Source organism: Schistocerca americana, chromosome 1, assembly GCF_021461395.2.
Source record: "Schistocerca americana isolate TAMUIC-IGC-003095 chromosome 1, iqSchAmer2.1, whole genome shotgun sequence".
NCBI lineage: Eukaryota > Metazoa > Arthropoda > Insecta > Orthoptera > Acrididae > Schistocerca > Schistocerca americana.
The window spans coordinates 515,658,511-515,686,376 of NC_060119.1; the positions used below are offsets into that span (position 1 = coordinate 515,658,511).

The 27,866-nt window shown below is 39.1% G+C and overlaps 2 protein-coding genes across 4 annotated transcripts in view; one reads left to right on the top strand and one right to left on the bottom strand.

The window, feature by feature from the left end:
• LOC124605168 (cleavage and polyadenylation specificity factor subunit 5) overlaps positions 1–2,048 on the bottom strand; it is a 111,399-nt gene extending 109,351 nt beyond the window's left edge. The window contains exons 1-2 of one of the 3 annotated variants that reach the window (XM_047136677.1): positions 1,837–2,046; positions 538–738 (exon numbers count right to left, since the gene is read on the bottom strand). In XM_047136677.1, the coding sequence (XP_046992633.1) occupies positions 538–738; positions 1,837–1,952 (317 nt within the window). In that variant the 5' untranslated portion in view covers positions 1,953–2,046. Of the gene's footprint in view, positions 1–537; positions 739–1,590; positions 1,804–1,836 lie in introns of those variants that run through there. The other 2 variants (XM_047136686.1, XM_047136693.1) reach the window with 2 other exon arrangements.
• The window catches only part of LOC124605167 (protein BANP-like), a 194,381-nt gene continuing 168,322 nt past the window's right edge, over positions 1,808–27,866 (top strand). Inside the window, exon 1 of the mRNA XM_047136663.1 lies at positions 1,808–2,139. The gene's annotated coding sequence lies outside the window, so the exon portion shown is untranslated. The remainder of the gene's footprint in view (positions 2,140–27,866) is intronic.

Genomic DNA, 27,866 nt, shown 5'->3' on the forward strand with positions numbered 1-27,866 from the left:
TGTTTCAAAGGAAGTGGTATGGAACCGAGACTTCATGAAATGTTAAACACCCCCTACTGCTGTTAAATGACTTCTACATTTCATTACAAGAGACTGTAGAAAACATTACATGTCATCAAAACATTCAATGAAACCACAGTTCAACACTTCTGCACACTAAAAACAAGTCTCGAAGCAGTCCCTTCTGCGTGTTGTGATTTTCAGTCTGAAGCAGCTCTCCATGCTAGCCTACCACTGCAAGCCTCTTCATCTGCACATACCTGTTGAAACCCACATCTATTCAAATCCGTTTGCTGTAGTCATCTCCCTCTATAATTTTTACCTTCCACACTTTCCTCCATTTACCAGCCTCAAGATGTGTCCTATCAAACTATTCCTTCTACTAGAGGAATATAATCTAAGATGTTAGGGACACACACACACACACACACACACACACACAAAAACACACAGAGAGAGAGAGAGAGAGAGAGAGAGAGAGAGAGAGAGAGAAAATTCAATGAAAGGTAAGCATAATGTTACCATTTCTGTACTCACAATTTAAAGAATGTTGTCCCAAGTTGTAATAACAAAACATGTGGTAAACCATGCTCATGTACAAGTAGAACTCCTTCAACACTTCTTCGCATTCCAATCTTTTCAAATTCATCCCTCATCCTTTGAAACCTTGCAGGCACTGATGGATCCTTCTCAAATAAAGGCTCCTTAGTTCCAAAGGTGTAGTTGGTGAGTGGGTACCTAATAAAAATAACGTTTAAAATACATTTGTATCAAAGAAAAAAACGTTTTACCGCATACCTCAGTTACATTACATCAGCAACACTAGCGCCATAAATAATCCTGACCATCTGCAACTAGTTAACAGTTAAAGGAATATATTATGTCAGATTACCGAACACGTAATGTGTACAATAATACAAGATGCATGACGTCTTTATTCTTATACTTTTAAGACTACTACTTTCATGCGCCCTCTCCAGATATATCAACCGTTCAAAACTGTGAGATGGAAAGTGCCGGTGATGAAAATGTCTGATTCTTTCTGTTACGGCGAATTCTAGAGACACCAATGCTTCCAAACATGATACGAAGCTTCCTGAAGTTTATAAAAGTCTTGTGTTCATTTATAAGTTTCTTTACCCTCTCTATCAATGAATTTAACTTGCGGCTGTTATCATCGTTATGCACCGCAAAGCATGTCGCCATCAACATTCCTATACTTACGTAAAAGTTAGAAACCTCTCAAACTTTGTTTATAAAATTTCTACAAACAATTCAACACATTCGATATTGGTATTTTAACCACTTTTCAATTAAAAAAGCACTGTGTTTACTGTTTTAACCTCCAGAAATCCATCGGCAATTATGCCGAAACGTCCCCCAAGATGTCGATATTAAATGAGGAATTCAAAATACGTGCCGTACCGGTTCATTTATTACGCAAAATTACTATACCCGTTACACAAAACACACCGTGCAAGGAATTATTTCAGTAACAACAAAAGTGATACGGATGCGTAGTAAGTAAACAGCATTTCTTTCCAAATAAATATAACCTAACGAGTCAGATACAAATAAGACTTCGCTTACATTTTAATGTCGCGAGAAAGGGTTCTTTTCTCGTGCAACATAATTAGTGATTCTTCAGGCATTAAAGACCAGCCACAAATACTTTAGCAACGCCCTACACACCAAGCTTTCAACTTTGTCGCTCACTTTACTAACGCACAGGGTTCCCACACCGCCTAACTAACAAAACACGTCCACCATGCCAGCCCCTGCGCCTACGAATCGGTGGCCCTCGCTTTACAGGAAAAGAAGTACTCTACTACTCACAGATTAATTGTCCTGTTGATAGTAATCGACTGATTTGCGACATATTTGGCATCGAAAGTTGCATTTTGACTTCCTCTTCGCGGCCAACCGCTACCTTTAATCTGATTTGCAGTCATTGCAACAACAATCTTAACAAAGATGTGAAAACTACTTTATTTCTTAGGTATGGACAAGATGGACGACGTGCATGACGCCACTTCTTGTTGGCTGTTTGTAGTGTGGCTACCAGAAACGCTGCTTTCGATTGGCTCAACAAGCCAGCTGGTGGTGGACGCCATTGCATCGTTGAAAACGTGAAATCGCGTGAGTATACTAGGACGAGGGGAATTTGAAGCAGCTGATAAGAAATACCACATTCCTATTGTTATAATAGTGAGCACTGCGTTACCCAACGTATTAAAATCTCATTTGTATGCGCATTGACACACTGCACCACAACTGAATGGAATGACAATGATTACAGATTGTGTCTATTAGCTGCAAACTTTCACCAAATACATGTACTTTCGCCTCGAATCGCGTTTTTGTTTACAGAAAAGTTGACCTGTGACTAGAATGAATTGTTGGCAGAATTTTTTACAGCACCTAAGTAATGCATTGACATTACTTAATCATAATTATAGTAAAGGGCAGTGATTGCCAGTACTCAGTAATACAAATCTGTTTGGATTTGTGAGAAGAAAAACATTGCCGCACTTTAGGGAAAGTACACGTACTAAGAGACGCCCAAGCCTTCCTTCAGTTAGCAAATGGAAGGCGTACATTCTCGCAATTGTGTGCCCAAATAACGATCCGAATTCTAAAATTAGGCCTATCGTTTTTTTTTTTATGTTTGATGTGGCAGCCACTCATTGATACGTAAGAATACAATGCACATTCCTGTAATTGGTCAAAATCGTGCTGCCAGTTTCGTGATTAAAGCTCATGATATCTAGCGCAGTCCTATTATCCTTTTGCTATGCAGAAACTCTCATATCTAGAAGATGATTAGATTTACTTCATTCCAATTGATCCGTAGTGAGGAGGCCCTCCAGGATGTGGAACATGTCAGAAAAACAACAGTACATGACAAATATTTACAACTAAAACAACTAAGCTAATGTACCATTTCACAGGTCCCAAGTGGAATGATTGTCATTTTTTAATGAACACTATATGAAAGAGTCATTTTACATATACTAATGCACGGAATTTAAAATAAAAAAGTTTTTTATTTATTTATAAGGTAATAAACATGTAATACAACTACTATAATACTTATTTACAATGAACACATTACTGCACTGAAATGGTGCAGAAGTTAGATTGTTCTCTCTCTCTCTCTCTCTCTCTCTCTCTCTCTCTCTCTCTCTCTCACACACACACACACACACACACACACACACATTTACAATGAACGCATTACTGCACTGAAATTGTGCAGAAGATATATATAAAAAAGAGGGAAACATTCCACATGGGAAAAATATATCTAAAAACAAAGATGATGTGACTTACCAAACGAAAGTGCTGGTGGCAGGTTGATAGACACACAAACAAACACAAAAATTTTGTGTGTATGTTTGTGTTTGTGTGTCTATCAATCTGCCAGCACTTTCGTTTGGTAATTCACATCATCTTTATATATGACTTTAAATCCTTGTGAAGATTATTCTTATTTCTAGTATTGATTCCACGAATTGAGCTTTTGGTTTGAAAAAGTGATATATTTTTAATGACAAATTTCATTAAGGAATTTTTAATGACAAATTTCATTAAGGAATAAATATATTGGGAAGCAGTAGTTAGTATACCTAGTTCCCTAAACAGGCTTCTGCAGGATGTTCTTGCGTTCACACCACATATAACTCTTACTGTACATTTTTGTGCCCGGAAAACTTTAGCTTTGCTTGATGAATTACCCCAAAAAATAATCCCATATGACATTATGGAATGAAAGTAAGCATAGTATGCCAGCTGTTTCATTTTTATATCCCCTATGTCTGACAAAATTCGCATTGCAAACAGAGATTTGTTAAGACGCTTCAGCAGTTCTGTGGTGTGCTCCTCCCAGTTAAATTTATTATCAAGCTGTAATCCCAAGAATTTAACACTGTCCACTTCTTCTATCTTCTTGTCATCGTACATTAGACATATACTCGTGGGACACCCTTTACAAGTTCCGAACTGCATGTAGTGTGTTTTTTCAAAGTTTAGTGACAAAGAATTGGCTAGGAACCAGTGATTAATGTCCACAAATATTTTATTAGCTGTGCTTTCTACGACTACACTTGATTTGCTATTTATTGCAATGTTTGTATCATCGGCAAACAAAACGAACTTGGCACCTGGTAATGTTACTGATGAAAGGTCATTGATATGGAAATATGGAAGCGTCCGATACCGCCTGTCTGCTTTGACCCATGACGTCACAAATATGGCGGAAACGACCATAAACCACGATTCCAGTATGGCGCATATAAAGTCGGTACGTATACATTATGACGAAAATCCTCGAAAAACAAACACACACACTTTCCACAAAAAGCCTAATGACACTAACGGGACAAGCACGGGAAATGTGGTGTTTTTGGGTGGGGGCAAACTAAATATAAACAAATTTAGTCACCCACCCCCATACAAAACCACACAAAACGACGAGAAAACCGACATCACAAAACTCCCCAAATACCACTAAACACAATATCATCTGGAATCGGACACTTCCCTTGACCTATATAGCTCAACAGCAGCTCCCGATCCCATAAATTAGGATCAAACACTTCCCTTGGCCTATATAGCTCAAAAACATCTCCCGATACCAATATCAATATACACAGCCACACATTGGGATCGAACACTTCCCTTGACCTGCGCACTGTTAATTTTATCCGTCATACCCATTCCTGAACAAAAACAACAACCGATTAATTTTACTAAAATTACCACACGATGTGCAGCGAACAACACTAAATTAACCTTCACACAAAATCGTTAGCTCACTGAAACGAATTCCACTACAAACACAGCCGACACTCGTACAGTTCTGGATAATGAGCAAAAGCAAGCTGAGCCAATTACACCACACAAACAAAAACCCTGAACGTACCACCAGAGAGCACAACAAACCACAACACGACGACATATACAAACATGCCACACTCACAAACCAAACTCCGCGCCGTCATGACGTCACACACGACAACACCCATACGTCACGGGTCAAAGCCGACGCGTGGGATCGGATGCTTCTGTCGACCCATTGATATACACAAGAAAAAGTAAGGGGCCCAAAATTGAACCTTGTGGGACCCCACATGTAATTAGATCCCAGTTGGATGATGCCTGATAGCTTGATACACGTCTCTTTCCTAATAACACCCTTCGTTTCCTGCCAGAGATATAAGATTTGAACCATTTTGCAGCTTTTCCTGTTACACTATAATATTCTAATTTACTTAAAAGGATATTTTGATTTACACAGTCAAATGCCTTTGACAGATCACAAAATATACCAGTAGCCTGCAATTTTTTGTCTAATGAATTAAGCACATTTTCACTGTAAGTGTAGATAGCCTTCTCAATATCAGAACCTTTTATAAATCCAAACAGTGACTTTGACAGTATGTTATTTGAGATAAGATGGTTATAAAGCCGACTGTACATTACTTTTTCGAAAATTTTTGAGAATGCTGGCAACAGTGAAATTGGACGGAAATTTGATGCTATTTCTGTATCTCCCTTCTTAAACAGTGGCTTAACTTCAGCATATTTCAGCCATTCAGGAGATGTTCCACTGATAAATGACTGGTTACAGATTTTGAATGTAGCATTAGCTATCACCAAATACATTGGTGACATAAGACTGGAAGAATATCATACATGTGAGTTTTGAGAGACTTTCAATGTTGAAGAAAACAAAGAACAATCATATTACCCTACCACCAAAAAGTTTTCAACAAGATTGAAGATACTGTTAGGTGAGCGATGTATGAGAGTCATTGGTTGTGGTGCTCTCCATAGATCAAACAAGAAGCACAAGTATTGTGTGCCAGTTGCAGATACACTGAAGATTATAAATAATTAAATACGTTTTAGAAAGTAATGCAAGAGTGATTGGACTTTGAAGCCAATTTGTAGCAGACACACATCCATTTTTCATTTAGTAATGTCGAGAGCTTTGTGTCAGACATTTCAAACTGTGGATCTAACCATGCGAGGATTGTAAAAAGTAATAAAACAACAATCAATGTAGAAATTGCTGCTCTTGCTGATGTTAAGTGTTAGGCTTCATGTTAGAGGTGGAAAACTTTATAACCCATGACAGTCATTGTAGACTTAATTGAAGTCTGGTGTAGATCTTTGTGATCATATTATGTGTTTGTTTATTGCTTCCCATTTTCCATTTATTTCTGTTGATCCACTCTTCTTCCTGGTAACAGCTATTAGTGCCTCATAAACAGACACCTTTTTTTCATGTTGGTGGGCATCCTCTTTTTCCTTCTGTGTTGTGAAACTGTTTTCCAAATTCGTTTTGGCCGCCAGTCATCCATCGTTTCTAAATTGATGAGCAGGGATAGTTATTGGTACAGATCATTCGAAAATATATATTAGCATTGTAATGCATCTCTTGGTATTATTTAAGTTTTTACCAAAAATATTTCATTTGGTCAGGTAGATAATTCTGTCTCCATAAAAATATCCAGCAGGAGTGGGAGTTTTTGAGGGAAAATGCTTTTCAGTTTGTTTATAAATGAATTTTTTTTTTATTTCTCAGCACATGCGTTTTATTCTGGATGCAACTGACTCTTTTTGTGCCTGCATTGTGTATTCCTTTACATTATAGCATTGTCATGCTAGCCATCATTTTCATTTATTGTGTTGTATTAACAAATCCTACTCTTTTTAGCAAAGTTCAGGAGGAGAAAGTGTATCATGGGGATGTTATTGCTATTCATTATTGTTGTTAATATTGTGGTGAAATGTTATTCTGCACACTTTAATGAAGGGAAGAGTGCAAAATAAACAAACTTTGTGGGATTTTAATTACTGAAATCTGTACTAGCCTACTACTCTTTGAAGTTTTTCTGTGTTTCCAAACATTTCTGACTAAGAGGAGTTGCCTAAGTCTGATGTAGTGACTTAGAGTTCTGCCAGAATTCCTTGTAGAATATCTACACAGCCTAAGAAGATTCAGTCCTGTTATATTATGTTCACTGGTGCTGAGTTAGAAGTAAAAAATCAGCTAAAGTACCCAAAATAAAAAAGGACCAAAGACTAGAGTGTTTTAGTAGCTACTTTCTTCCAGTGGATGTTCAAATAGTGGTGTGTTCCTCATAAAGGCGAGAGAACACAATCTACTTTCATCTTTGGGGTTGTGCACCTGACCTGTTCAGTTACAAACATGCATAACAAAAGCATGTTTGTCGTATAAATCTGAAACACCTTTTGTACTTTAAGATGACATTGCTATGAGTCTATATGGCTCCTCTACCTGCTTGAATATTGGAAATTGCAAATCTGTACCACCCATCTTGTTAACAAGTATAACATAACTAGAGATGATGATCACAGGGATACAACACACACAAATTTTGTAGGGTTTAGCAAGTGCTTAGCTTGCTTTAATAAATAATGCAACATTTAATGGAGATCCGTAGTTGAAATTGAACGTTACCTTGAACATATCTCAATAAAAACAGGAGCACTAGCACGGATGATTGTGGTAGGGGAAACGAGGGCATATTTGAACAAAGTTCATAATCTCATTTTGTGGTGTGAACGTTTTCTTATTGGCACTACTTGTTGCTACAGTATGCTGGATAACTTGTAAATTTCTGTTATTGCATTTTCTAGTAATAAATGAAAGGTCAGATTTTATATTTCAGCTGAATCATACCTTTGTTGAAATGTATCCTTACACTGTGGCATTTTTCATATGGGGTGGGTTACTTGGTAGCAATTAAGTAATAGCTCTATTTGCATAAAAAGTTCTCGGTTTACTTGCCGCGTCAAATTTGGATAAAATCCCAAGCTTTCGATGACTACCTCCGTCATCTTCATCAGGGGTAAAACTGACAGTCGTGGACCGGTGAGGCTTCCGCTTTTATAAGCAGTAGACGGCTTCTCATTGGCTGGATGACGTCACGGTGAAACCGATGCGTACTGAGGTGGCGGCCTCTATATCCATAGATTTTGTTTGCGCGCTTTATCCAGCGTTGCTTGCAGCGCCATCCATCGCAACAGGCGGAGAACTGCGAGGAATGTAAGAAGTCTCCCTCTGCGCTCTTTCTATATCAATTGCGTGCTTCCATGCATTGCTGAGTGCATAACCGGAATCTCTGTTGAAATTATTTTCACAGAGTCTAATTTCAACTGCTTCCCTGATGACAGAGTCCCAATAGTTTGAAGCGTGAGCAAGTAGTCTTGTTTCATCGAATAAAATCTTATGTTTATTTAACAAACTGTGCTCAGCCACTGCTGATTTCTCTAGATACCTGTATTTCAGGTGACGCTGATGTTCCACACTGCGATCAGCGACAGTTCTTATAGACTGGCCCACATAACTTTTGCCACACTCGCAAGGAATGCTGTAAATTCCTGGTACTCTCAGGCCAAGATTATCTTTCACGGGTCGCAGCATTTCCTTAATCTTCCTGGGTGGCCGGAAGACTGGTCTGATTCCTTGCCGGCTCAGGACTCTGCCGATCTTGCTGGTCGTTGCACCGCAGAATGGTAGCCGCGCGATGTGTTGGTCCTCTTGATCTGTTCGAACAGCGTCCTATCTTGGTTTCTTCGCCAGATCTGATATCACGATCAGAATAACCATTTTTTATGAATACCGTCGTCAGATGGTTAATCTCGGAGCCGAGATGATCCTTGTCCGAAATAGTCCTTGCTCTGTGTACCAAGGTGTTCAGCATAGCTCTCTTCTGAGCTGGGTGGTGAAAACTACGCGCGTTTAGATATAAATCTGTATGCGTCGGTTTTCTGTGCACAGAATGTCCGAGACGTCCATCTGATTTTCGCTCCACCAGTACATCTAAGAAGGGTAACTTTCCGTCCTTCTCCACCTCCACTGTAAATCTTATGTTCTGATGTGTGTGTGTGGTGGTCTTCAGTCCTGAGACTGGTTTGATGCAGCTCTCCATGCTACTCTATCCTGTGCAAGCTTTTTTATCTCCCAGTACCTACTGCAACCTACATCCTTCTGAATCTGCTTAGTGTATTCATCTCTTGGTCTCCCTCTACGATTTTTACCCTCCACGCTGCCCTCCAATACTAAATTGGTGATCACTTGATGCCTCAGAACATGTCCTACCAACCGATCCCTTCTTCTGGTCCAAGTTTCACTTCCATACATGGCTACACTCCGTACGAATACTTTCAGAAATGACTTCCTGACACTTAAATCAATACTGGATGTTAACAAATTTCTCTTCTTCAGAAACGCTTTCCTTGCCATTGCCAGCCTACATTTTATATCCTCTCTACTTCGACCATCATCAGTTATTTTGCTCCCCAAATAGCAAAACTCCTTTACTACTTTAAGTGCCTCATTTCCTAATCTAATTCCCTCAGCATCACCCGACTTAATTAGACCAAATGTTCAACAAACTGCTGCAGTGCCTCATTGCCATGTGGCCAGATTAAAAATGTATCGTCAACATACCTGAAGAAGCAGGATGGGCGTAAGGGAGCACTGTTCAACGCTCGTTCTTCGAAATCCTCCATGAAGAAGTTAGCTATGGCTGGTGACAGTGGCGAACCCATGGCTGTTCCGTCAATCATCGCATCGGTTCACCGTGACGTCATCCAGCCAATGAGAAGCCGTCCACTGCTTATAAAAGCGGAAGCCTCACCGGTCCACGACAGTCAGTTTTACCCCTGACGAAGATGACGGAGGTAGTCATCAAAAGCTTGGGATTTTATCCAAATTTGACGCGGCAAGTAAACCGAGAACTTTTTATGCAAGGACTCCGTCGCGAAAGACTTCGTAGTCACAATAGCTCTATTTATTTGTAAATCAAGTACACGCATGTTTTATTAACTGATATGCCCACAATAAATGTATAGATTTAAATGTAGCAAAACTGATAGAGAATGGAAATAGAACTGGCTTAATTAGTTTAGGCTTGTTTACCAAAGGAAAAAAATTCTTGTCCAGTGCACAAATTTCTGATTTAAATTTTATATTTTTTTCTGTATTGATGAAAGTTTACTGGAAAAGCCATTGACTATATGACATGAGTAAGTAACAAAAATTCAGTATTGAACACAGAATTTGGCTTCAACTTTTTACGATGGGTCAATGGAAGTGTCTGATTTGACACATCTGCTTTGACCCGCGACGTAAGAGTGTTCTGGCTGGCGGGGATGTCAGTATGGGATGGCGTTTATGAGTTGGTTGTGTTTGATGGTGCCATGCCCTCTGGTGTGTGTGTGTGTGGGGGGGGGGGGGGGGACTGAGTGTAATGTGCTTTATTGGGTTCATTTGAGGTTTGGTGTTGGATGAGTGAGTGAAGTCGTTGGGAGTGTTTGTAGTTCGAGATTTAAGCATTGGAAGTTTTTTCAAGGAGTTATCAACTTTTTTTGTTTATATGTTTGGCATTTTCGTTTGGTGTTATTGGTCTGCTGCTTGTGGTGCAGTAAAACGTTTAATGTATTGTGTGGCATCTGCTGTTAGGTATGGATATGACAATTAAATATAACAGTGCTATGTTGCTGCCGGAGATGAGGGAGGCCACATTGTCCATTATTAAATTCGTCCGGGTGTTTGGACTGACTGCTGAGATTGTGAAGTGCAGTATTTGCTGTGAGTCTTGGACCACGGATGGGTACATGTAGTGGTGTCAGCGTGGTAACGTCTGGCACTCCGTTAAATGCGGTACATGGTTCAAGAAACCTAGGCTGGCCACAAGAGAGATTGTTTTGCTGACATACTGTTTCTGTTATAGGTCCTCGATTAGTTTTTGCACACATGAGATTGGAATGAGTGAGAGAACTGTGTTAGGCTGGTTTTCTTTTTGTAGGGAAGTGTGTTCTGACTATGTTAAGTATAGGGGTAAGTTGGGTGGGTCAGGGGTGGTGGTTGAGGTTGACGAGTTGCAGTTTGGGAAGAGGAAGTATGGGAGGGGTAAGTCTCCAGTTGGTTTGTGGGTGTAGGGGGTGGGGGCCATTATTTCGGGGGCGGGGGCGGTTATGCTTACTGTGTTTTCAGGGTTTTGGAGGGCTGTACGAAGAGGGAATTGGTGGATTTGATTGAAGAGTATATTGAGGAAGGGAATAGTGTAGTTTCAGATGCTTTGTTGTCTTATAGGGGTTTGGGGAAGAGGGATTTTGGTCATTTAGTTGTTACCCATAGTTAAGAGTTTAAAAATTATGAAACTAGGGCATGTACTAATACAATAGGGGAGTTTTGGAGATCAGTTAACTCAGTCATAGGGAGTGGGAAGAGGTGCTCTTGTAACCTGCAGTCTCATTAGATGGGTATTGCTGGCGGATGGGTGTTCCTGGGAATTATTGTATCTTTCAAGTTTTTCTGAGGACTGTGGATAAGATGTACAGGCCGAAGGTGGTTCGTTGAGCGGGTTTGGTATGGGGAGTGGGGGTGGGATTGTGGGTAATTGTTGTGGATTTAGGTGGTGGTGGTGGTGGTGGTGGTGGTGGTGGTGTGTGTGTGTGTGGGGGGGGGGGGGATCGTTTTATGATTATGTTGTAGAGGACCTTTTTGGTTGCAGTTGTTGTTGATTTGTAAGGTGTGATTGATTTTTGTTTATTTTGTGGTTTTTATTTATTGGCGCTATTTGTTTGGGGGAAGGGGGGGGGGGGGGGCTGACATGGGTGGTTTGGGGTTGGTAGGTTGTGGATGTTGTGGGAGATTTATTTTGTTTGTGGTTCTTTTAGTTGAAGGTGTTGGTTTTTTGGTATCATTAGGTGTGGTTCACCTACATAGGTGAAGGGAAATGTATAGTTCCTATTTCCATAGTTTTAGTTGTAGGTATTGGTGATTTGGTGTCATCAAATGTGGTTGATTGGTCAAGGGAAATGTCCAATTACAATTTTTGTAGCTGTAGGTGTTTGTGTTTTGGTATCGTTATCTGTGGTTGACCTACATAGGTCAAGGGAAATGTCTGATTACAATTTTCGTTGTTGTTGGTATTGGTTTTATGATGTCGACAGTTGTGGTTGAGCTATATAGGTCAAGGAAAGTGTCTGATTCCTGTGGATTTTGTTGTTGTAGAGGAATGTGGTAAATTTTTTGTGTTTTGGGATTGTGATATTCCCCAACCTAAAAACACCAATTTCCTGCAGTTGTCCTGTTACTTGGATTGTATTTTCGAAAGGACGTGTTGTTGTCTTATTTATTTGTATTTTGTGTTTGTTACCATGTGTATGTAGCGACATCATAGGCACCATATTGGAGACGCTGAGAACGACCATTTCTGCCATACTGATGATGTCATGGGTCAAAGCACATAGGTAGAGTCGGATGCTTCTTTAATCCCCATGAAGCAGCATTGATTCAGTAGCAATCCTATTATGGATTATAATTGAGAGGAACCCAATCTCAGCTATTGTCCTGTTGAGTGAACTGTTTGCTTGTTGACCAAGCAAATATAGGTTTCAGTGGTGAGAAATTCGAATTATTGAAAGGTGCCCCTAATTTCAGTGGTGAGAAATTCAAATTACTGAAAGGTGCTCCTAATTAAAATGTGCTCCCCTATCTCATCTCAGCTCCCAGGTGTTTGATAAGGTTGTAAAGTTAAAAAATATCTGCACAAAAGTAGTGTTTGAAACAGAGATTGGTAGCTGACTATAAGCAACTAGAACATGCATAAAGGCATTTAAGTAGTCACTCTGCAACCCTAACTTTTGATTTGCTAAGTACCTTCTACCATGCACTTTACTCTGGTTTACTGAGGATGTATGTACATGCAGAATTGAAATTGTACGAAAATCAGCTGTGTTGCTTGAAAATACCAACAAGAAATCACTGGATACAGTAACTTCAGCCTGGGAGTGAACATTCAGATTATAATAAGGTTTTTAAGCTTTAATGTCCCATCACTGATGAGATGAATAACTAAAAAATGTGAGCTGAATTTTGACTGTAGAAGTTTCAAACTGGGTGTACAAATGAAAGATTCACTCTAAAAACTTCCGGTGGCCAGTGGGTAATCCATTCTTTATTTCTGGAGTTCCAGTCCTGCAAGACATTAGGGAGAGATTTTGCATGATATGGAGAGGAAAAGAGCAGTACTGTCTGAATTGAGCTGTGACTGGATAGGGAAATTAGGAAGAACTCTGCTCACAAAAGGCAAGGATCTGTGTTCAAATCCTACTTAAGACCCAAATTTAACATGTTTTTCACTGGTTGCTGGTGTCTGTAGTTGTCCATACTTCATTTCTCTCTAAAAAAACAGTCTCCAAATGAATGTAATTTCCAATCCTGTATACACTGTGAATCACATGTGCAAACGCAGCACTGTCGTGATAGTCCTACAAATTTTTGTAAGTATGTAGTTTAGTTTCTTTGAGTGCAATGCGTTTAAGAATTCTTAGAAAACAACTGTGTTCTAAGTTTATCCACATTTTTTTGTAATCTCCTTAATTTTTTTGCAGAATTCTAAATATTTTGGTCCTATGAACTAAATGTTGTATTACTCGACCAAGCTCACCTGGGAGTGAGGGCACTTTGGTAGGTGTAGCATGAGTTTTTATTGAGATGTTTTATGAGGACATGCTGAAACAGTTGATATTATATGCACAACTATCTTTACCTTATTCACAGTGCCAGGCATCTTCCATAGTCAGCACTGCACTTGTTTACAGTAAAGCCACCGCGTGTTTCCGATAACAGTCACAGGACACCAAGTGCAACATTGTCGTGGTGGGGCAGTAACATGTTTGAAACTAACAAAGGATTACACCAAACTAGAAATGTTAGAGAGGAAAAGAATATTAGAAAGAAGAAGAAGGAGGGGGGGGGGGGGGGGAGATTTTAGCTCCCATGAGGAGCATGGAAGATTGGAAATTAAGAAGCAATGATGAAGTACATCAAAATATATGTAGAGAGGGAAAAATAATAACTATAAGGAAAATAAGACTAAAATTTGTTCGGCGTTTACAGAGGATGAATGACGTAGGCTGACAAAAGAAATTTGCAAGTGTCTCTGAGAAAAGAAACTGACAACAAGCTCGAGCTGAGAAATTTTTTGAAATGTACTACTCAAAAGCAGAAGAAGCAGCTGAAAGACGCTATGATTGGACTACATGAACATTAATGTGGACTACCTGCATCCTTTCACCCTTGATATTTTCCCTGATGGTAGTGGCATCTTCCAGCAAGATAACTGTCCATCTCACAAGGCCTGAAGTATGCTGCAGTGGCTTGAGGAGAATGGTAGTGAACTCACATTGATGTCTTGGCCAAGGAATTCACCTGATATGAAACAAGAGGCTCTATTGAGCACCGGCTCTGCACCCACAAACCAACGGCTCAATTTGTGGGATCTGTATGACCTGTGCATAGACATCTTGTGCCATGTACCTCAGGAAACCTACCAAGGACATCTCAAATCCATGCCACACAGAACTGCTGTTTGTTGTATTCCAAAGGTGGGCCAATATACTATTAAGCAGGCGGTCATAATTTTTTGGCTTGTTAGTGTATTTATTGCAGAATATCCTCCAAGACTTAAAAGGTAGACAAATATCTTTATCTTTTGGTGCCTATCCGGTTCAGAAGTTGGTGATCATGATGGCAATTCTTCTCTTGTTGGTAGCAACATCGAGTAGTTCTGTTGAAGATATATTGAACCAGCTTCTAAGATTGTCAAACCAAGATATCAATACAGTTAAAACAACTGTTTTTAAACAGAAAACGTGTTATTAAGGTTTACGCAGGAACAATAATTTACAGTAAATCTATTTATTATATATGCCAAATTTAAGAAACCCCTCGAATATAGAATAACAATAACTCTTTAATATTTTATAGAAGAATGTAGAAACCGAGTCAGGATGCCTGTGATGTTCTGTGTATTCCAGAATGAAGCACAGCTGTCAAGAATGTGAAATGAGTAAAAGAAGAATGTGAAATGAGTAAAAGAATAGTATCGAGGAGGTAAGAAATGTTCATAAACAGTTTCAACAAGTTTGTTGTAAAAGGAGTTACAAATTGAGAAGGCTGTAGTAAGAAAAAGAAAAGATAAATCTGTTACACTCAGTTAATAGATTAGTGCAGTCCCTCCAAACCTGGGGAACATGCAGACTTTGTGGACACTGTAAAATACTACTCAAGGACAGGTATTCCAAGAGGCTGCAGAAGAAGCTATCTGTTAAGAATGAAAATTGAAACAACTGCCATGCTAAAATACTACTATAAACATTGCAGTGAGCAAACTCTTCAGACAGCACAAGCTACGCTGTCTTCTGTATCCCAAGCTCAAGAGGAGCAATAGATTAATGTTTATTAAATGGCAAACCAATTACTTCCACCAAAGCACACAAAAATTGTAAGACAACATTATTTAAAAAAACAGATTTTTGCAAACCTTTCATGTTAGACTAATTAGGTTTGGCTTTATGGGAATGTAGTATGAGTGAAGGCAGCTGGCTTGGATGATGTATGAATTGAGCAAATTAAAGATTTTGGTCACAAAGAAAAAGCTGATACAGTTGTTGATTAACAGTGTCCAATCCCGTGAAATTCCAAAAATATGGAGGAGAACTAAGGTCATAGCCATATTAAAACTGGCAAAGAGTGAAGCATCCCAAAAAGCTATCAGCTGATTTTTCTGTTATCCCACATTTACAAGGTGTTAGAAAGGCTAATCCTAAGATTAACCCATTCCTAATCTCAGAACAAGCAATCTATAGGGCAGGAAAAATGTGCACATCCCAATCAATCAGTCAGTCAGTCATGCCCAACACCGAGCGAGGTGGCGCAGTGGTTAGCACACTGGACTTGCATTCGGGAGGACGACGGTTCAATCCAGCGTTCAGCCATCCTGATTTAGGTTTTCCGTGATTTCCCTAAATCGCTCCAGGCAAATGCCGGGATGGTCCCTTTGAAAGGGCATGGCCGGTTTCCTTCCCCAGCCTTCCCAAATCCGATGAGACCAATGACCTCGTAGTTTGGTCTCTTCCCCCAAACAACCCAAGTCATGCCCAACACCTAGAGTCTAGAAGATGGGTACGCTAGAAACCTTATTGAAGAAGCTGCCTTCATTGGTTTGATAACTACCTATGATATTGTGAACCATCATGTTTTATTAGGAAAATTCTGCCATTTAACAAAAGACTATTTCTTAACCTGTATGGTCCAAAATCTCCTTAAGAAGCAAATCATCTGCTAGAGAATTCCAACGCCAGAGAAGCAGATGGAGGAAACAGGAAAATGACTTTCTTCAAGTAAGTGTTCTAGCTCTGTCTTTGTAAACTTCTATAGAAATGATCTACACCTACCCGAAGGGACTCGAAGTTTTGTCTATGCTGATGACTTTGTCATCACTGCACAAGGCAAGGAATTTGATGCAGTAGGGGAGAAACAGTTGGCAGACTTACTTAGAAAGGTACCAATAAAAGCCTAACCCACTGGAATCACAAATATATGTTTTTCATTTGAGAAACAAGGGAGCAAAAAAGGAGTTTAAACGGTTCTTGAGAAAGTGGAAAACTGGAAAATTGTGCAACTCCAAAATACTGGGGGGCGGCAGTAATTCTATGTCAATTGTACCCACCACTTAACCCGGCTCACTCAGATTTCTTTCAAATTTGATACATTCAGTGATCCAGATAAAAGATGGAAAACTACCAATCTACAGAGGTAAATGACAAGTGTGAAGAAAGTTACAGATCTACTAAGTTTGAAAGTTGAGTGAAATTTACATGTCTCTCTCAACATATATGACTATAATTCTGGTTGTAATCTAGATGCAGCAATGAAACTTGTATAATCGAAAAGCTAATGAGCAGAGTCTTACACCAGTATGCAGCATGGTTGGTTTCTAAGAATGTTCGCATATGTGTATATACAGGTTGCATCAAAAAGGATGGCACAAACTTTAGTGGCTGAGAGTAGACGTTAATAGAAGCACAGATGTCAAGTAAACATGGGCTCTAAAACACATACCTTAAGAGCTGTGAGATATTCTTGATTTTCAATATTGTGAAACAAATCTCTTTACTGCAAGCTCTTTGCTTGATCCATATTTTGGGATGTGGTAGTATGGACCAAACCAAGAAAAAAATGTCCAGTAAACATGTGCCCTAAAATGCATACCTTAAAAGTTATGAGCACTTGTTCATTAGAAAAGTTGTGTTCCAAAGTACCGAAGATGAACAGGTGCTCATAGCTATTAAGGTATGCATTTTAGAGTACATGTTTACTGGACACTTTTTTCTTGTTTGGTCCATACTACCACTTCCCAAAACATGGAAATCAAAGAACTTGCAGTAGAAGAGATTTGTTTCACAATATTGAAAATCAAGAGTATCTCATAGCTCTTAACGTATGTGTTTTAGGGCCCATGTTCACTTGACATTTGTGCTTCTATTATCGTGTACTTTCAGCTGTGTAAGTTTGCGCCATCCATTTTGATACATTTTGTGTGTGTGTGTGTGTGTGTGTGTGTGTGTGTGTGTGTGTTTAATGCTCCAGCGTGATGCTAAAAAATGATAAATAAATATCAAGATGCACAACAAAGGCATCATGACAAAAAATTTATTTCGTCTACCTCATTCGCTAATAAAATGCACTATGCAGTTTTGTATCTGGATTTTTTCAGAACAGCAGACAATAGCAGTCACTTCTATTCTGACAAATTGGTGAAAATTTCTTGTTGTGGACAGCCAGAGACACTTGTTTCAACCACTCATCATAGCTTGTTCCAAGGGTCGGGCTTGTTTACACAAATTGCAGCGTTCATGTACTGTGAGTAGTATTCAATTGTAGTTCGTGAAAAATGGATTTCCAGTCAAAACTGTACTGTTGCAATCCATTTAGAAAAGAAGATCATGTAATAGTACAGAAGAATTTGTGGAATGTTCAAGATGGAATGGTAAACAAGTGTCGTAAAGAATTATTAGCTAGAAAAATTTACAGCATTTGTACAAAGAAAATATCACAAAACACGTCAACCACAGCAGGTGTTGCCTGAGCTGTGCAAGGTACTCCCAGAAAAGGTGTTAAGTGAAGATGAAATCACATCGTATCTGTCACTGGATTCTTTAAATACTAGCCTTCAGTCTTTAGGTGAATCTACTGTGAACAAAAAAGAGGCTTCAGTGTTAGAAAAAGTACCCAAAGGAAATATTGAAAAGGAACCTCAGTGTTGCTGCATAGTTATGGGAAAGGAAATCATAGCCCAGTGAAGATTTAAGTTTCACAATACAGAATGTATGTGTGACAAAATATAAATTTTGACAGCACTTTCAGAGAGCTGGAATATAAGGAAAACCATGAAAGAATTTTCTGTTTAGATTGTGTGGTACGAAGATCAAAATATTTAGTAACAGAACATGAAATATTAGTGACACCAAATCCAAAGCCAGGTAAGACATTGTGTAAAAGCCATTCAACATGTACAGATTAGATTCAGTTTTCGTTCCATAGACTCAAAAAAGGAGATGATTCTCTTGGGTGAAGAACATGTCAAAAAGTATATCATCAAAAACAGAAAACATTTGTATATAGTACATACTACCCTGATCATTTGTCAGGAGATTGTCAAAATAGGTGAATACATTACAGTAAACTGCGAATATTAATTAATGCACTGTCAGCATGAAACGTTGTTACCCAAGTTTAGTAAATTTATCACGCACAAAATACCTAATCTCAACTATTGTGGCCAAATGCTGTCAAAACTGAAATCTAACAGACATTTTTACTGAAGCTGGTCTAGCAATCCTAGTTAAGATATTTATGTATAGAGTAGGAGAAGTTGTGTATCAAAAAGTCTTTCAAGCTCTGTTTAAACTAGGCTTTATCTGAAACAAGTTTTTAATGGTTGCTGGCAATGTATTGAAAATGTGTGTTCCTGAATATTGGACCCCTTTTTGGATCATGGTACATGATTTTTGGTCTTTATGTAGATTGTTCTTATTCCTACTAATGATACTATGTATTGATCTATTGGTTGGAAATAGAGATATATTAATTGCAACAAATTTCAGTAAGGAATAAACGTACTGAGAAGCAGTGGTTGGACTACAAATTCCTTGAAAGATTTCTACATGATGTTTTTGAATTTACACAAGAAATGGATCTAATTATACGCTTTTTCCGCTGTAAAAACTTTTGCTCGGTTTGATAAGTTGCCCCAGAATATGATCCCATATGCCATAATAGAATGACAGAAAGCAGAGTATGCAAGTTTTTAAATATTTATATCTCCTATGTCTGACATCATTCTCACTGCAAGTACAGACTTGTTTAGGCACTTAAGTGGTTCTGTGGTATGCCCTTCCCAACTGAATTTATTATCGAGTTGTAATCCCAGAAATTTAACACTGTCAACCTCCTCGATCTGCATGTCTTCATATGTTATAAATATGCTGGAAGGAAATCTCTTACAGGTTCTGAACTGCATGTAGTGGGCCTTTTCAAAGTTTAATGACAGTGAATTTGCTTTAAACAATTTATTGATGTCAGTAAAAATTTAATTAGCAGCTATTCCTAAATCTGCACTTGACTTGCTACTTAATGCAATGTTTGTATCATCTGAAAACAAAACAAACTTAACATCTGGCAATGTGACATACAAGAGGTCATTAATGCACACAAGAAAAAGCAGCGTACCCAAGAAAGCATCTGCCAATGTAATAGACAAGAGGTCGTTAATGTACACAAGAAAAAGCAATGTACCTAAGATGGAACCTTGAGGAACACCACATGTACTTAATTCCCAATCAGATGAAGACTGACTGCGTACTGCGCAGGTATTTTGCAACAACACCTTTTATTTCCTGTTAGTTAGGTAAGACTCAAACCATTTCACAGCATTGCTGCTGACACCATAATATTCTAATTTACTTAAGAGTATTCTGTGGTTCACACAGTCAAAGGCTTTTGATAGCTCACAGAAAATGCCAGTGGCCTCTAATTTATTATCTAATGAATTAATTACATTCTCACTGTAAGTGTAAGTAGCTTTCTCTATATCAGAACCCTTAAACCCGAACTGTGACTTTGACAATATATTATTTGCAGTCACATGCTTAAGGAGACACTTGAACACAACCTTTTCAAATATTTTTGGAAACGCCGGCTAAAATGAAATTGGTTGATGGTTTGATGGTATCTCCTTATCCCCTTTCTTGTGAAGAGTCTTAGCTTCAGCATATTTTAGCCAGTCTGGAAATTTTTCGCTGATAAGAGATTGATTACACAAATAACTTAAGATAGAACTCAACTCGCATGAGCACTCTTTGATTAACTTTGTTAATGTGTTATCATACCTACTAGAATACTTAAAATTTAAGAATTTTATGATGGATGCTACCTACTACTTTGGGAGATGTGTGTGTCATTTTGATTTTACTCGAGTTATTTTTAAAGACTTGTCTCAAATACTCAATTGCACTGTTCACTGAACCTAATAACCCCAGCTGTCAGTAACAGAAATAAAGTACTTGTTTAAGAGGTTTGCAACACTACATGCACTTGTTACCAGTGTCTCATTTATTTTTAGAGCTATCTGTTCCTCTTCCTTTTTGGCCCCACCTGTCTCTATGTCTTCACTATATCCCATAGAGTTTTTATTTTGTTGCCTAATCTATTTATCTTTTTCTCATAATAAAGCTGCTTCAGTTACTGGATTACATGCTTCAATATTTTGCACTATTCTTTGTAATACATTACAATGCTGACATCAGAGCTGTTCCTAGATAATACATACAGTCTCCTTTTTGTACCACATGATATCTTTATTCCTTGTGTGATCCATGGTTTGTTTTTTGTCTTCTGTATGATTTGAGTTACCTTTAGGGGAAAACAATTTCCAAAAGTGGAAGTAACTTTATTAGTGGTTGTATTCATATCGGGTCTCCAGCCACAACATTTTGTCACCTGGCCGCCATCTTCACGTGAGTAGGCCATCGTACTATCTCGCCGGAACTGAAATCAAACACACCGCGGTGGCTCCTTTATACACTGACCATATGTCCACCGTGCATGTGCGAAAATAACTGCCCTCTAGCAACAGGCACAACAGCCTTATTTAATGACAAATACTTTGAACAAACTGACGGAGTGGCTGTGGGGGTGTCCATTATCCCCCATAGTCGCCAATTTGTTTATGGAAGATTTTGAAGGCATGGCACTGAAGACGGCATTCATAAAACCAACTTGCTTCTGGAGATATGTTGATGATATGTTTATGGCATGGCCACATGGGAGGGATGCTCTAGATCGTTTTCTAGATCATTTTAATTGCCTGCATCCCAATATTAAGTTCACAATGGAAGTTGAAAAGAATGGAAAACTTCCATTTTTAGATGTCTTGGTCTACAGGAGGGATAATGGGACATTAGGACATAGTGTTTATCATAAGCCCACGCATACAGCCCGATATCTTCGTGCATAAAGTTGTCATCCATTGTACCAACGCAACGAGGTCCTACATACATTGGTAAAAAGAGCTTACGCCATCTCACATGCAGACAGTTTTACACAAGAACTGGATCATCTAAACGCTGTGTTCAAGCAGAATGGTTATACTGACAATCAGAATTGTCGTGCTCTACAGATTGGACCTTTGCGGAAACCAACGGAAGATACAAGCAAATCGTTGGCATTCCTTCCTTTTGCGGGGAGCATATCGTCAAAAATAGGTAGAATTTTAAAGAAATTTAATATTAAAAGTGTATTCTGTCCACCCACTAAGACCAGAGACCTGTTGGGCTCAGTGAAGGATGATTTAGGTTTGAGAGAAGAACAGTTACTCTGAAAAAAGTCACTGCTCCTCCTCCTATATTACACAGCTCTGCGGAACTGTGTCTCATCACAGGCAAACATATTTCGCAAGGAGGAACCAAGTGGAGATGTCTGCTAACCTAGCAGATGACACTTCAGCCTCATCATTTGATGAAATGAGAGGAATGAGAATACACTTGGTAAGTTGGCTAACTGGAAGGGAGCTGGTAGCCCAGAAGAGTTAATTACAAATGGGTTTTCCCTGGAAGCTTGACATCATCATCATCACCAATTTGGAGCTGAGAAGCTGAACTGTGAGGCCAGGCTCATGATCTGCTCCACCTGTTGCTAAGTCACAGAGGACGGTTGCACAAGAAGAGAAAAAGTGTGTGGCATTTCACCCGCACAACCAAGCTGTGGCAGAAGATCTTAGTCTGATATGCCCTGGTTCATTTCCACACTCCGCTCCATCCTTCTCCAGCACATCAGTGGGAACCACTAGACTCTGACTGACACCAGTGTCTTGTGGTGAAGTTCGGTGAGGCTCATCAATGGGAAGAACAGCAGAATATGCAGATTAAGCAATTCCACCTCAACAGGGAATATCTTCAAGATAGCCGCAATTGCCAGCCAAATTGAGTGCCAGAGAAGGCAAGAAGGAGCACCCTGCTGCCAACAACCCATGTCCCAATGAGGGGCGTAGGACAAGGATTGTTGTAGACGAGCGAGATTGGTGTACTCTTGCAGCCAGCCAGGCAAGTGAACGACATTCATAAGCTGCAGTGTAGTGATTCATGTGGCACCTATACAGTACTTGACGAGGTTGCTGACTTGCCAACAGCCACAGCAGATGATAGAGTGGCTCTAGCACCTTCAGCTCACAAACTGCTCAGCAGAAGGAACTGAGACCACCATGTGTCTTCTCATAGGTCAAAGACAACTGCAAGCAGTTCTTGCAGCTTATCACACAGTAAAATCTGCAGAAAAAGACCTAGTCAGGGTCAGCCTTCACACTTGTGAAAAATTGTGAGAGCATAATGAGTGAGGTGGCTACACAACAGTGGCTGTTCTACACCCCTCCAGACAAAGTGGGCAAAGGTGTCTTTCTCAGTTTTTTGTGCTGCAGCTTTATCACTTCAAAGAAAGTTTGAAGACTTTGGATCTGTGTTCTACACATTGGTGCACATGAAATCCTAAAATATGATGGTGACAGTGGACAGCACAGGGAAGCAAAAGTTGTTCCAGCTCACACTAGTGGTGAGTACTGCAGCCAAGGTGGAGAACCTATAGATGAGAGTTCCCGTTGCCAGCATGTCGGTTACTTGGGATGCTCCTGACAACGTTTGACTGAATGATGGGCATGGTCGAAAACCTGTTACCACAGATATCTTCAGCAGTGAAGACTGCTGTCGAGACAGCGAAGTAGCTGTTCAATAGCCAGAGGCTTAACTTGCCGCACTCTGTGCCCATACACATCCAAACTAATAAAATTACAGAGTCAGAAAGGACAATAATCAAAGACAAAAACGAGGTGTGAAAGTGTGTTTAAACACCCACTTGATAGAAAGAATAATACTTAAGATACTGAAGATGTGAGATTTAACCATGAAGCTTGCCGAGGCAGAGAGGCGTGTGTGCCTCCACGATAGAGTTAGCTTTACTGTAGATACAGACACAACAAAGTAGTATCTATGGGGAGGCCAGAGAAACATGTGTTTCCTAAAGATGGGCCGCAATAAGCGGAAAGCAAGGGGAAACTACCAACATTATTTTTCCCCAGGACATGCAGCAGTGGTTAAATGATGGTAGCGTCTTCTTGGGTAAAATATTCCGGAGATAAAATAGTCCCCCATTCGGGTCTCCAGACCGAGACCACTCAGGAGAATGTTGTCACTAGGAAAAACAAAACTAGCATTCTACAGGTCAGAGCATGGAATATTAAAACCCTTAATCAGGCAGGTAGGTTAGAACATGTAAAAAGAGAACTGGAAAGGTTGAAGTTAGATGCAGTGGGAATTACTGAAGTTTGGTGGCAAGAGTAACAGGACTTCTTGTCAGGTGAGTACAGTGTTATAAATACAATATTAAATAAGGGTTATGTGGGAATAGACATAATACTGAATAAGAATGTAGGAATGCAGACAATCTACTACGAACAGCATAGTGAATACATTACTGTAGCCAAGATAGACATGAAACCCATGCTCGCCACAGTAGTACACATTTATATGCCAACTAACTCCACAGATGACGACAAGATTGAAGAAGTGTATGATGTGGTAAAGGAAATTATTCATATATTTAAGGGAGACAAAATTTAATTGTGGTGGTGATTGGAATTTGGTAGTAGGAAAAGAAAGAGGAGGAAAAAATTAGGTGAATATGGATTGGCGGAAAGTAATGAAAGAGGCAGGGTAGAATTTTGCACAGAGCATAATTTAATCATCTTTAACATTTGGTTTACGAATCATTAAAGAAGGTTGTATATGTGGAAGAGACCTGGAGACACTGAAAGTTTTCCAATTGATTGATAAGGGCAATGAGGGGGATTCAGAAACAAATTTTAAACTGCCTGACATTTCCAGGGGCACATGTGGATTCTAAACACAATTTATTGGTTGTGAACTGTAGATTAAAACTGAAGAAATTGCAAAATTATAGAGATGGGACCTGTGTAAGTTGAAAGAACCAGAGGTTGCTTAGAGTTTCAAAGGGAGCATTAGGCAACAGTTGACTGAAATAGGGGAAAAGAATAAAGTAGAAGACAGATGGGTAGCTTTGAGAGATCAGATAGTGAGGGCAGCAGAGGATCTAAAGATAAAAGGACAGTGGCCAGTAGAAATCCTTGAATATCACTGGAGATATTGAATTTAATTGATGAAAGAAGGAAGTGTAAAAACGAAGCAGGTGTCTAAAAAATGAGAATGACAGAATGTACAAAATGGCTAAGAAGGCATGTGCAGAAGACAAATGCAAGGCTGTTAAAGCACATATAACTGGGCAAAAGATAGATGCCGTCTACAGGAAAATCAAAGAGGCCTTTAGAGAAAAGAGAAGCATCTGTAAGATTGTAAAGAGCTCAGATGGAGAACTAGTATGAAGTAGTAGACAGATATGTAGCTTTGAGTGATCCAATAGTGAGGACAGCAGAGGATCTAAAGGTAAAAGGACACTGGCCAGTCGAAATCCTTGAATATCACTGGAGAAAGGTTGAAGGAGTATCTAGAGGGGCTATGCAAGGGAAATGAACTTGAAGGCAATGCTATAGAGAGAGAAGAGGAAATAGGTTAAGACGAGATGGGAGATATGATGCTGAGACAAGAATTTGGCAGAGAACAAAAAGCCATAAGACAAAACAAGACCCTTGGAGTAGACAGATTATGTTAGAACTACTGATATTTTTGGAGGTGTCTGCCATTATAAAACTATTTCATGTGGTGTGCAAGATATGAGACGGGTGAAATATCTTCAGACTTCAAAGAGGAATGTAATAATTCCAATTTGAAAGAAAGCAAATGCTGGCAGGTGTGAATATTACTGAACTATCAGTTTAATAAGTCATGGATGCAGAATATTGACGCAAATAATTTATAAAAGAATGGAAAAACTTATAGAGGCCGAACTTGCAGTAGAGAATTTTGGATTCCAAAGAAGGCAATACTGACCTTGTGACTTATTTTAGAAGATAGGTTAAGGAAAGGCAACCCTGTGTGTAGCATTTGTAGATTTAGAGAAAGCTTTTGACAATGTTGACAGCAGGAGACACTTTGAAATTCTGAAAGTAGCAGAGAGATAAAATACAGGGAGTGAAGTAGTACAGAAACCAGACAGCAGTTATAAAGAGTTGAGGGGTACGAAAGGAAAGCAGTAATTGAGAAGGGAGTGAGACAGGGTTGTAGCCTGTCCCCGATGTTATTCAGTCTATACATTGAGCAAACCGTGAAGGAAGTCAAAGAAAAATTTGGTGAAGGATTTAAAGTTCAGGGAGGATAAATAAAAGCTTTGAAGTTTGCTGATGACATTGTAATACTGTCAGAGAAAGTAAAGGACTTGCAAGACCAGTTGAACAGAATGAACAGTATTTTCAAAGGAGAATATAAGATGAACATCAACAAAACCAAAACAAGGATAATGAAATGTTGCTGAATTAAATTAAGTGATGCTAAGAGAATTAGTTTAGAAAATGGCACACTAAAAGTAATAGATGAATTTTGCTATTTGGGATGTAAATTAACTGATAATGGTCAAAGCAGAGAGGATATGAAGTGTCAGGTCTGGATGTAAACCCAGTTCATTTTTACAGTGTTTATACAATCTACAGCATTGACCTCTTTCGTAGCATTTGTTGCAAATCTTTCTCCCAGCACAAAAGTTACAAGCAACTGGAAAAAAGTGCAGATGACCCCCGTATATAAGAAAGGTAAAAAGATGGACCTACAAAATTACAGACCAATACCCCTAACATCAGTTTGCTGCAGAATTCTTGAACATTTTCTCAGTTCGAGTATCACAAATTCTCTTGAGACAGGGAAGCTTCTGTCCACAAATCAGCACGTATTTAGAAAGTATTGCTCATGTGAAACTCGGCTTGCCATTTTCTCACAATATATACTGTGAACTATGCATGAAGGGCAACAGGCAGCTTCCATATTTCTTGATTTCCAGAAAGCATTTATACAGAATCCCACTGCATGCGTTTAGTGAAGGGTAGAGCATAAGCAATTCGTTCCCAAATATGAGAGTGGCTCGCGGACATCTTAAATAATAGAACCCAGTATGTTGTCCTTGACAGTGAATGTTTATCAGAGAAAAGGGTATCGCCAGGACTACCTCAAAAAAGAGTGTTAGAGCTGTTCTTATTCTCTATATACATAAATGATCTGATGGACAGGATGAGCAGCAATGTGCAGCAGTTTGCTGATGACACTGTGGTCTGCAGGAAGGTGTTGTCATTGAGTTACTGTAAGAATATACAAGATGACTGGGATAAAATTTGTAGTTGATGTGATGAATGGCAGCTTGAACTGAATGTAGAAAAACGTAAGTACATGCAGATGCATAGGAAAAGCAATCCTGTAATGTTTGAATACAATATTAGTTGTTTGCTGCTTGACACAATCACATCGATTAAATGTGAGGGCCTGCTGAAAAGTAATGCCTCTGAATTTTTTATGTGAAAACTCTTAAATGTTTTAAATAAAACAAACATTATTAACATTCTACATATTTATCCTTCTTGTCTACATTTTTTGTTTTTGAACTATAGTCATACTGGTGACAAACACTTTTCTCCCAATGAGAGACCAGTTTGTTGATACTGTCACTGTGGAATGTTTGATTTTGTCGACAGAGCTACAACCTCACCTCTGCTTGCGCCACTTCTTCACTATCAATGTGAAGTCCTAAAAAGGTGTTCTTTAAGTTGTGAAAACAAATGAAAATTGAATGGGACCAAGTCAAGAACGTATGGAATATGATCGATGACAGTGAACCCAAAGTGTCAGATTGTTGCAGATATTGGAGCGCCTGAGTGTGGTCTGCCATTGTCATCCTGAAGGACAGGATACCTGTGTTCAGATGAACTCTTTGAATTCGAAACTCAGTTATAGCATGCTGCGTAGTGTCAGTTTATTTCCTAGGAAAATGTCGCCCTTGACAATTGACATCAATAATATTGTCTTTAAAAAGAAAATTCTACTTTGGTAGAGTGAAATCAAGAAGAATTGTTTATTAGTAGTTGGAAAAAAGTGAAAGCCTCAGACTCCCTTGAATTACCAGTAAAATACAAAGAATAGTGAAGATGACAGTTAGTGAAATATGAATCACAGACAGTGATGAAGTGGGAGCAGCTGACCGAGCAGCTTGCTGTCTGCAAGCAGTTGTCCCTGCTTTCATTGCTTGTCGGGAAATCTATGCCACGAGACTAACAGACTTTGCTCCACGATACCAACACTAGACAACCCACACAGCTGCAGTCCAGTTGTGTGCTCATCTGCTAAAGAGCTCAACAAGTTTTTTTAGTAGCTTGAGTGCTGTGTTGTGGTAGTCAACAGTATTAAATATAATTTATTTACAAAGGAAATTGAGTTGTATATGATAGTGACATTGTGAGTGGGAGAATCTGTGG